The following is an 11,202-nucleotide window of genomic DNA, read 5'->3' on the forward strand; positions in this document are numbered from 1 at the left end:
AATCCCAATAACCATTTTGACAATTTACCCCTTAAAAATCTTTTAAAATACTCTCAAATCCGGTTTGAGCAGCCCCTGGTTATTAACTGGAGAAAGAAGAAGAAACTTTCATAACTCTCATCCTCCCTCAGTCATGTCGTCGTGGTCAACTCCCACAGCCACCTTCATTTTCTCACTCCTCCCCCTCTTCCTCCTCCTCCTGTCAGATGCAAATGCAAATGCTGTTGACTCGGCTTCTACTGTCTGCATCATCGGCAGCGGCATCGGTGGCTCCTCAGTGGCCCACTTCCTCCGCCGTTACTCCCCTCCTCATCTCAACTTCACCATCCGGATCTTCGAGCGCAACCCCGTCGTCGGTGGTCGCATGGCCACCGTCAACGTCTCCGGCCACATCTTCGAGGCCGGCGCCTCCATTCTCCACCCCAGGAACCTGCACGCTGTGAACTACACTAAGCTTCTCAACCTCGCCGTCAATATCCCCTCCTCCTCTGATGAATCCTCCTCTTCTGCTTTTGGAATTTGGGACGGCCATCAGTTTGTGTTCAAGACTCTGAGCTTCAAATCAGAGCTTCCCTTTGTCGATAAGATTGTTTCGCTTGCCAATTCACTCCTCATGCTCTTCAGATACGGCTACTCCCTTATCAGGATGGACAAATTTGTTGAGGTATAAAACTAAATAAATGGTTTATTTATTGAGTTTTAATTTAGGGTTTTGTTGTTGAATTTGGTGAATTTCTTTGTGTGGTGCAGACTGCTGTAAACAAGTTCTGCAAGTATTATGAAAGCTTTGAGACGAGACCCGTTTTCGAGACGGTGGATGAGATGCTCAAATGGGCTGGTTTGTACAATCTCACCACCGCCACTTTGGCTGTCGAACTGGCCGATGCCGGACTGTCTCCCCTCTTGATACAAGAGCTTGTCACTGTAAGAACTAAAGTCCCCAGCTTTCTTTAATGGATTGCAATTATCAATAGTTTCACTTCTGTTAACTTTGGATTCTATGCTTTCAACTTAACATGATTGATAATTTGATTTTAACAAACATATTGGTACTTCTCCGCAAGTTCGTTGACTGTTTAGAATTTAAATTCATGTTACACAAGTGTATTGGAGCCTCTGTAGCTTGTAGATACTATAGTATAAAGAAGAAACATCACCCAAATATTTCATTTTTTCTCATATGCTTATTTCGAGACATGGTTACTGGGGTGGGGTTTCTAAAGTCAGAAGTGTCGTCTGTTTCATATAAACGAAACAAAACAAAACAAAAATTAGTAAAAGGAAGAAACATCACCAAAATATTTCAGTTAAAAATTTCACTGCTCATAACTAAATAAGAGTGGGGAAAAAATCTACTTCAATGGCAGCTTGCTTCTGCTGAGCATATCTTTTGTTTACAATAGTTAGTACGATATCTTGTGCAAAAAGTAAATAAAAAACTTTTTATTTGAGGTGTATGGTCGGCAAGTGGGAAATAAGTCTCATCCTCACCCCTAAACGACTACCATTGAAGTGAATCTACTTCAATGATAGCGAGCTTCTGTGATCTTGTCTTTTGTTTGCAATATATAGTATGATATCTTGTGCAAAAACTAGATATAGGAAGGAGTAGAAAAGGTTCTTTCTTTTTTGGCGCCCCTGTTATCTTACTTCCATACATAAAGTCTCATTAAATTAAAGATTTTTCATGCCCTCAATTTGAATTGATTTCATTGGGCCCTCATTAATGCCCAATTGAAGTATTATATAGGAATAGAGACCTGCGATACCAAGCTGTGCTGCATGTTTTCCACATTGTTATCAAATCTAGATATTAAAAACTTGCCAAAAGAGGATTTTTGTGCTCCGTTATGAGTGGTTTTAGATCCATGCATCTTCAAATTTCACAGAATTGGCACAAATTGTTTCAATGTTTTATCAAAACTTTGTCATCATGGATGGGATCGTAACTTTGAAGCATACTCAGATTAGAACTGTAAATGTCATTTTGGTGGTTTAAGATGATATCTTGTGGATTTTGGTGGGATATAGTTTTGCAAGACCAGCAATTAAGAACAATGGATGTATAGCCTCAAGTTTCAAAAGTACTTTATTTGATTCTGATTTTTCCCCCCCTCATTTGTGTATAATATACTGTATCCTGGATGAGGATTAGATAAATGCTCAGTTTACGTTTCGCTGGATATAGGGCATGCCATTTATTTTCCCTAGTCTAAAATTGTTATTGTTGTTCTTATACGGTAGTTTGCTTATCATATAGGGCTTCTCGTTTTTTTTTCTTTCTGGTTATCTTTATATCAGTGTATATGGAAACAAAAGCATGTGTCATGGGTGCCTGGAGAGGTTCTACTTCATTTCAACTTAAGGAAACTCTTGGTTTGTTGAAATTTTGGTATGCTGAACTATGGAGTTGGCTTATAAGTGCAGCAGTCTTCTGCTAAAAAACAAAAAAATAAAATAAAGTGCAGCAGTCTTTTGAGTTTTTCAAAATTCCCATTAGAACTTAGCACTCTGCTGAATTCTTCAGGTCATCACAAGAATCAATTATGGCCAAAGTGTCAGTATGAGTGGACTTGCTGGTGCAGTTTCATTGGCAGGATCAGGCGGAGGATTGTGGGCCATTAAAGGAGGGAACTGGCAGATGGCTGCCGGACTGATTGATCGTTCTGATGTTGAATTGCACCTTCAAGAAGAGATAGAATCTATTTCGTCAAATGGAGAATATTATGAGCTTAATTCCACCCTGCGGAACAGTTATACATGTGACATAGCAGTGGTTGCTTCACCTCTAGATGAGTTGAGTCTCAAGTTTAATCCTCCAATCTCCATCCCTAAGAGAGAATTGCAACACACGCATGCAACTTTTGTTAGGGGCCTCTTAAATCCTGTAAGTAACTCAGCATTGCTAAAAATCATGTGTGAATTATATGCTTATTTTTTCAGTTACGTATGATTTTGGGTTTAATCTTTATCCTATCCCTAATTATTATTTATTACTCTTTGTTTTTTGGGGCAAGGTATATTTTGGCCTGAATTCTGTGGCAGAAATCCCGGAATTGGTTGGCACTATTGAGATTCCTGATCTTCCATTCTCAAGTATATCAGTTCTGAAGCAACATGATGAGAAAGATTTCACTTACAAGATATTCTCTCGTAAACCAATGGCGGATGCAATCCTAGATAGTATCTTCAGGTAACAGTCTAGTTTTCTAAATAGTGAGCACTCGTTTTCTGGATACAGCAAAAGAGAATAAGGTGCTTGGCATACTGACATACATATTCCACCCTCAGAGTTTCCTCAGTTTTCCTCTTCTGTGATTGAACCAAATATTCAACTAGCAAATGGAACTAAAACTGATTAACCTTAGACATGCCTTGTTTGTGTACTGCATTAAAATTGAGCCTAGGGTCAAGCAAACTCAGGGTGTGTACTGCACCAAAATCTTTATTGTTTTTGCTTGGATAAAGGGAGAATGTTTGAGTGACCTTTCTCTAACAACTGTCAATTTTTGTCCAAAATCCTTTGGAATTGTCATCTTGTTCATGAGGCCCTTGACCCTTTAAATAAATGGGAGTTTTAACGAAAAGCCCACGGTACTGTTCACTTTAACGAAAAACCACATTTTAACACTAAAAAGTCAAACATGGTACTATTCACTTCACCCTTTATTTTGTCCTTATCGTTAAAACTTAAAGTTTTCAAGCCATTTTCATTAGTTTTCCTTATAAATACTGATTATTGGTTTTCTTGTGCAACTACTAGTGTGAGGACGGAGACAATTCGAATAAATTGGGGTGCATACCCTCATTATACAGCTCCTGAAGTATTTGCACCGTTTATTTTGGATGGTCAGCATTTGTACTATGTGAACGCTTTTGAGAATGCAGCAAGTACAATGGAGACGAGCGCTGTTGCAGCTGAGAATGTTGCAAGACTCATCCTGTCAAGATTTCCTAGCATTGTACCTTTAAGTTTGCCAAGCTTGAGCTCCGAAGGCGATGGAGGGGATGTTCATGTAGATCTGTGAATTCTGTTTGTGGTCTCCAGTCCAGTCATTAGTTTCGGATGTAATTAAGATCGGGGTGACAGTGTCATATGTGTAATAATATGTTAGGCCAAAATAAGCCTGTACTATAACTTGGAACAAGTTTCAACTGAGTTTATCGAGACATGGGACATTGATCTGTAAATTTCGTTCATCAGAAAACTGAAGAATTGTCCAATTTTTTCTCGCTTTTTTGTTGGCAAAATATAATACATGTTGGACCAATGCGGTGTTTGGACCGAGTCCTGAAAAACACATATTTGTACAAACCAATTCGGGTAATCAAGAAAGAGCACAATCAAAGTTATCCCAAGTATATAATTTTTACTGGTACATGAATCGTTGCGGAAGGGAGGAGGATCAATTGACGTTTGAAAACAGTTCGACCAGACGGCAACCTAATTCAACTGTTCAATCCAATCAAGCCACCAACGGCTCCTCCATAACTGCATATCCCCAAAATATTGTCAGGCATTTGCAATTGAGTTAACGAGCAACTAGCAGTTAGCATTGTGCGTGGGGGTGCTTGTTCTCTGTGTGTGTGTGTGTGTGTGTGAGAGAGAGAGAGAGAGAGAGTGCGACCTTTTGTCTTGGTGGAAACTTCATCAGTTGTGACCACATCAGGTGCAACTGGTACTTTGGTTGGTACATCAGGAAGGTCCAACTTCTCGTTTTCTTGAGAAAGCACTGAAGCAGGAGCTGTAGGCAGATCTTGAACGGTGATCTGACAAAGGAGCGGAGTTTCACTTTTAGATGAGATGAAATCATGTGATACCGGACTAATAAAACTAACAAGACAAGAAACAATCAACAGAACGTTCATGCTATGATTTGATATGCACTTAGTTCATTAAAGATTTAATTGGTAATTCAAAATCTGCTTGATCCAATTTCAACATAAATGAAGATCCGGTGAAAGACCTCAAATATATGGCATTGCATGAAAACTAGATGGGTAGTTGTAATATTGGTAATCGGATAAATGAAGAGCACCTAAGAGAAAAGGACTTACTTTCACCATTTGAATAAGTATGAAAAAAATGATTTTTACACAACAATCCTGATACAACATGAGGTTTTCTAATAATCTCAGAAAGCAGTAATGAATCGTATGTTAATTACTACATAAAGTATTGAAACAGGAACAGATTGGCTACATAAAAAAGACTTAGAAGGGAAAACATGACAAACAGGAAGCAAAATAATCGTTAGGGTTTTGTGGACCCATTATTAGAATAGAAATGACATTACCTGAGCTTCCAAGTTCTCTAATTCTGCTAAAATATCCTCTTCGTCTTCTGCTGATAATTTCTCCCCCAAGATTCCATTAATTTCCTAACAAAAAGAAAATCATGAGAGAAACGGCAGAATTTATTAAAAAGAAAAAACTAAGGAGAAGATGATAAGCAAAGAAAAAGACAAGTTTAGATGTTAACACAATTGTTTACAATGACCTGAAAAATATATGGGACAGAATACACGCAAGCGATGTGAAAAAACAGAGGCATAATTTTTTATGAGATCACAGCAGATATAGTTATATAGGGTATCTAGTATCAAACAAGATGATGGGTGGGGGTGAAAAGTAAACTTGTCAATAGGAAAAGAACATGTAAAAACTTACAAAAACGAAGATCTTTACAAACTCAACTTAGAGGTAAACATTTTATCCCTCTTGATTTATGATAAAAACAACAACAGAATTCCAAGCACTTCCGCTCCATTACCAAAAGAAAGAAAAATGAAGGAAAGCTCTCAAACACTAATAAATGAGGGTGGGAAAGGGGAAGAGGGAGGGCCTTGCACATAAGGAGCATCATAAATTTCAAAACTTGGTGGGCAAATAAAAATCCTCCCAAATTGCCAAAATGTGTTTGATAGAGGTCCTCATTCTAAGAATGCAACCCAAGGAAACTTTGGTGCAATACCAAATAAATAAAACCAAAAAAATAAAGACGAGAAGTGAAGCTCACATCTTGGTATGCTTTAGCTTCATCAGTATCATCCATTAGCTTTTGCACGTCCTCGAGATTGATCTCACTTTGTAAGGCTTTAATCGCATTATTACCAGCCTTCAAACTCTCAAATACCGCTTTCTGCTTGCTTGTCAGTTCGATATCTTGCAACTGAACCAAAGTATTTAGTGTCAACATGTTGTTTGCTTTCTCTTAAGGTAGACCAGGTCTTAAAAGGAAATCGAAAGAAAGAAAATGGACATGTAGGGTAGGGTTGTGCAATTACATACTTGTTGCTCAACATTAATAACCCAGGTATCAACTTGCTTCAACAATTCTTCCTGTGCCTTCTTCTTCTTTAACGCTAACAAAGCTCTTTCCTTTTTCTTGTCACGAATCAAATCCCTTGCGGCTTGCTTTTCGGCTTCGATTACAGCTTCGAGCTGGGCAAAGTGGGATACAAGTGAACTCGATCGACGGGCAAATATTAAAAATTCCAGAAGTATATGCAAATTCAAAACCCCATTAAAAAAAAAAGGCAATTCTTCAGTCGACAAAAATTGAATTAAATTCTTCGTTTTCTGTTAGCCCATTTGAGATGAGAAGGTAGAATTTATTTCTATTTGACAGGATTATCCACATGTAGATAATTAAGAATTAAGAGATTAACAATTAAGAATTAAGATTAAGACCTGTTGTTGGTACTGAGCAAGCTTGCGTCTCTGGGTCTTGAGAGAAAGAATAGCTCGATCAACCTCCGTGATCTTGGGCTTCTTCACGAACAAATTCCCCATCTCTCAATCTTCTTCTAATCCGATAACTTCTTAAAACATTTCGTGTTCGGTGAGAATTAATTACAATTCACTCTCAATTATCTTCCACGATGATTTGATTGGGTTTGATTTGCTCCCTCCTAATTTCCCCACAGCAAATCTTCTTCTTCGCTCCAGAGTTCTCCGAGTACTCGTCTCCTACAGAGAGAGAAACAGGAGAGGGAGAGAGCGAGAGAGAGAGGGTTTTCGTAGGAAAGGCAGCTGTGATGTTCGACTCGTGACCGACCATATAAAGTAAAAAATTCCTTCTTGTTTTTTATTGGCCAATTACAAGCCAAATGACGCACAAAACAAGCTGCGAATTCACATAAAAGCCTGCCAGGTGGGCTAATATTAGGCTACGGAGACTAAAATTTTTAAATCAAAATTGTAAACTAAATGATGTAGTTGTAGATGATTGGATTATTAATTAAATTTCGATCAACGTACTTATTTCTTATTGATGACACATTATTTGGTTTAAATTTTTTGATCTTCTTACTATTACTCTTCTATTTTTATTTGTTTTAAGTTGGGCTCAAGTGTACATTATTTGAGCTGCTGTGCTACGCTTAAGGCCCAAGTAAGGTGCTGGATGGGCTGTAGGCCACGAGCGAGCAAGCAGACAGGCGAAAACCAGCCCTAATTGGGCCTGGTTTGAACAAATCGGAGTGTTGACCCCGCAAAATAAGAACTCTAAGTGGCACGGCAGATGTAATCTCCACGTTTGCGAGTTGATTAGGGCTTTGTATGAAGTACGTTCATACACGTTGTTTTTTGGAGTTATTTATTTTGATTATTTGGTTTTGATTTTCGAATTTGTCTTGTTTTTTTTTTCCATTCTTAACTGCGATACTCGCATAATTTATACTGATTATAGTTAGGGATTTACTTAACTCCCAAGTGATAATAGGATTAGGTCTCCTAAATCTTATTGAATTCTATCCTAAATTTACACATTTACACTCATAGAATGGCTTTATTCGTAACACTCAGTAATCACAATTCCCTATACAGTCCTCTAATGTAGCATCAGCAAAAAATGAAAAATTGAGGGTGTTTCTCTTAATCCTTTTAGCTTGATTTCTTAGTTAGTCACATATCGTATCACTAGTAGTTCATAAAAGAGCAAAGGCCTATCCTTTTATTGACAATGAACACAAGACCAAAAAAAAAAAAAAAAACTAATGAACAATCCTAAAAAAATTTAGTTTGAATCCAAAGGACAAAATCAAAAAAATAAAGGAAAACTTTTGAAAAATCTTGAAACATTTTAGTTTTAATCAAAAGGACAAAATAAAAGTGTAAGTGAATAGTACCAAGAGTGACTTTGTGGGCAAAATATATTTTTAACGTTAAAAATGAACAATACGAAGAATATTTGGTTAGTACTTCCAAAAAAAAAAGCAATGTAGGACTAAGCTCCAAAATCCACAAGGGATTCCCAGGGAGTTTAAAAACTTAAGGTGTAGAGGTGGAGGAGAAGACTGGGCTTTGGGCTTTGGAGTGTCGGGTAAGGATGAGGGCCCGGCCCATTTTATTCTTTCTATTCTTACTCTCGTTTAATTGATAAAGAAGAGTAGAAGAAAAAGTGAAAGCGGCGAAGGCGAAAGAAGCTAAAAACAGCAAGGAAGGGAATGTCGGGGAGAGGGAAGAGAAAAGATGAGGACGATCACGCTTCCGACGGGGACTCTGAGGGCCACCCGCCACCCAAGAAGGCCTCCAAGAGAGACTCTTCCGACGACTCCTCTGACGACATCACTGTCTGCGAGGTCACCACCCTCACCCTCTCTCTCTTGTTCTTCCTCTTTTCGATGCATTGGCGCAATTTGCCGTTTTATCTTTGATTAGGGTTATGGTTTATCAGTGTGACTGGTACTGCTGTCTAATTTTAGGGTTTTGGGGATTTGTAGATATCCAAGAATAGAAGGGTAAGCGTGAGGAACTGGAATGGCAAGGTTGGGGTCGACATTCGCGAGTTCTATGTCAAGGATGGCAAGCAAATGCCTGGAAAAAAAGGTAACCTTTACTTTCATTTCTTTTTACTGTCTAATTTGCTATATTGGGTTTTTGCATTTCGATCATATTTGGAGAATTTATGATTTGTTCTTATGGTTTTGGGAGTCTGTCACATTTCAAGTGGGAAAACGAAGGTGGGCTCATTTTTAATCGTAAATCTAATCGACCTTAGGCAAGAGAAATTCGAATCAGGAACCGAAGAAATTTAGTTTTCTCCTGTGTGTTATATATCTTAGGAAAATTCTAGCTTTTTCATGGAAAATTCTAGTTTTCTCCTGACCTCATTGATCAAAAACGAAGTTCTCGGTGCTCCATTGTCTTCTCTTTAAGCGACATAAGAACTAAACATGTATGTTCATTTTATTGTTGTTTACATATCAAATGCTCTATTTAATACACATTTATATTGGTCTTAGTGTTTTTAATGTTTATCCTTAATTATTTGCAAAATAGTATCAAATACACAAGTGGTATTATCTGTATATGAATTCGTTGGGGTCAGATACGTAAATTTAGTGGTAACAAAGACATCTTGTTGGGGTCAGAGACACCCATCCCCCCACAAACCCCCCACCCCCGCGGCAAAAAAAAAAAAAAAAAAACAACCACCACCACACTAGTGCTCATGGGGTTTTCCATATAGTAGTGAGACCAGTCCATTAAAGCAGTGTTGCTTTTTAAGAGTCAGGACAAAGTAGAGGAGGTGAGGAGGTTGGGAACACATGAAGTGTGTTCTAGAACGTTCATTGGGAGCAAATCTACGAAATTGGAATCCTCTATCTAATGTTACCTGTCACAACATCTTGTTTGAAGGGATTGGGGACTGCCATTTATTCTACGGAAGAGAGAAATCCTTTAACAAATTGAAATATGGGAGATGGCAGATAGTGGGGTTGTCCGTGATGCACCTGAAGACAGATGCTGGTTGACAAATTCAAAGATTCTTCTTGTAAGCGTAATTGTGAGTTGATTTAAGAGAGCCATATTTTGGAGAAGGAAACAAAAGTTATCTAGAAGGGCAAGGCAGGGAGGAAGGTGTCAAGATTGTCCTTTATGCCCTAGTTTTGGAATGAGGTGGGCTAGGGACAATGCTCCAGAAGGAATGGAAGGCCGACGGAAATGGTTTTCAGAATCGAGGGTTTACTAGAGCCCTGAAAATTCTAACTGGCAATATCTTAAGTTGCCCTCAGGTTTGTGTCCGTTGGGGACAAATAGAGAACTTATAATCTGCTAAGGCACGACTTAATTAAAAATCAGAGCAATAACTATTAATTTAATGATAAAGCAATATGTATTTTCTTTTTAGCGTTAAGCATGCCTTCTGATGGATAAGCGGTGCGTAGTTTCTGACTTGGTCGCACTTGTTTTCAGGAATCTCACTGACGATGGATCAGGTTGGCGCCTATCTTGATTGTTTCTTTATTTTTACATTTCAATAACTGGCTGCTTAGAGAATTCTCACATAGTAGAGGTTTTCATGTGCAGTGGAATGTGCTACGGAATCACGTTGAAGAAATTGACAAGGCTGTTAACGAGGCTTGATAGCTTAAAGCTTTGGCTTTGGTTTGTATGACTAGATTATGTTGTAGCTTGATTCGAACGGCTGAAATTTTGTTTTGGGTGTCGGAAAGTGAAATCAGGTGCCGGTGTTTTGTATTTACCTACAAGTGATAACTGGAAATTTGGAACAGTGCATGTAATGTAATGACTTTAATTATCAACTATGTCAAGGAAAGGAATGGTTTGGGGGCTTATGATCGATCTATAATTTATCTTATATTAATTAAAGAGGAAAATTGCTCCTGTTACATTTGTTAAAAAATAAAATGCCAAACTTGGTACCGAAATATAAAATTGTTTGTTAATCTATATGTTTTTGCATAAGCATGCGATACTTGTTGCAATCCAATACAAATAAGGACCGGTCAGCATCCGGTATTAATGGAAAAACTTGTACCGAAATAAGGACCGTCTGTCAAATTATCTTTAGATCAGCGTCCCTTGGGAAACATCCGATAAAAATTCGAACGACATCGTATCTTACACCACCACTCTTCTTGTCTTATGTCACCACTCTTTGGAACTCCCCAGTTATATCATCATTCAGTTCCAAGTCGATTACATTTCTCTCATTTCCTTGCGCTTCCACTTTTCCAAGTCTATAAAGCTCAGAATTCAGTTCACCAATTTGCTTTTGTATTTTCTCCCCCTTATCTGGTAATCTTGAAACCATTGCCTGAATGCGTTGTTAATCACAACGGCAAATCAATTAATAAGAATTGCGACTATCATGCACTACTGAAAAAAGAAAGCTAAGTTCAGAATTACTCTTTAACTGATTTTACATCCCCTTCTATCTGATTTTTTAGA

General features: G+C 38.0%; 4 protein-coding genes across 7 annotated transcripts in view; 2 read left to right on the forward strand and 2 right to left on the reverse strand.

Moving 5' to 3' along the window:
• The first annotated feature begins 63 nt into the window (after positions 1 to 63).
• Positions 64 to 4,224, forward strand: LOC126601919 (farnesylcysteine lyase). The gene is made up of 5 exons (XM_050268695.1): positions 64 to 664; positions 751 to 924; positions 2,528 to 2,887; positions 3,018 to 3,193; positions 3,764 to 4,224. The coding sequence occupies exons 1-5, from the start codon at positions 134 to 136 to the stop codon at positions 4,026 to 4,028; spliced, it is 1,506 nt and encodes a 501-aa protein (XP_050124652.1). The 5' UTR covers positions 64 to 133; the 3' UTR covers positions 4,029 to 4,224.
• On the reverse strand, positions 4,180 to 7,043 carry LOC126601925 (vacuolar protein sorting-associated protein 20 homolog 2). Its single transcript, XM_050268703.1, has 6 exons — positions 6,694 to 7,043; positions 6,292 to 6,444; positions 6,020 to 6,172; positions 5,298 to 5,381; positions 4,629 to 4,770; positions 4,180 to 4,492 (listed from the first exon to the last, which is right to left on the reverse strand). The coding sequence occupies exons 1-6, from the start codon at positions 6,793 to 6,795 to the stop codon at positions 4,467 to 4,469; spliced, it is 660 nt and encodes a 219-aa protein (XP_050124660.1). The 5' UTR covers positions 6,796 to 7,043; the 3' UTR covers positions 4,180 to 4,466.
• Positions 7,044 to 8,400: 1,357 nt separating this feature from the next.
• On the forward strand, positions 8,401 to 10,586 carry LOC126601927 (RNA polymerase II transcriptional coactivator KIWI). The gene is made up of 4 exons (XM_050268705.1): positions 8,401 to 8,585; positions 8,727 to 8,832; positions 10,204 to 10,226; positions 10,318 to 10,586. The coding sequence occupies exons 1-4, from the start codon at positions 8,451 to 8,453 to the stop codon at positions 10,372 to 10,374; spliced, it is 321 nt and encodes a 106-aa protein (XP_050124662.1). The 5' UTR covers positions 8,401 to 8,450; the 3' UTR covers positions 10,375 to 10,586.
• A 95-nt stretch (positions 10,587 to 10,681) lies between these two features.
• Positions 10,682 to 11,202, reverse strand: part of LOC126601910 (protein CHROMATIN REMODELING 24-like) — a 53,158-nt gene continuing 52,637 nt past the window's right edge. For all 4 annotated transcript variants that reach the window (XM_050268682.1, XM_050268680.1, XM_050268681.1 and 1 more), the window contains exon 22: positions 10,682 to 11,068. In XM_050268682.1, the coding sequence (XP_050124639.1) occupies positions 10,895 to 11,068 (174 nt within the window). In that variant the 3' untranslated portion in view covers positions 10,682 to 10,894. The remainder of the gene's footprint in view (positions 11,069 to 11,202) is intronic.

Source organism: Malus sylvestris, chromosome 15, assembly GCF_916048215.2.
Source record: "Malus sylvestris chromosome 15, drMalSylv7.2, whole genome shotgun sequence".
In the NCBI taxonomy this organism is placed as follows: domain Eukaryota; kingdom Viridiplantae; phylum Streptophyta; class Magnoliopsida; order Rosales; family Rosaceae; genus Malus; species Malus sylvestris.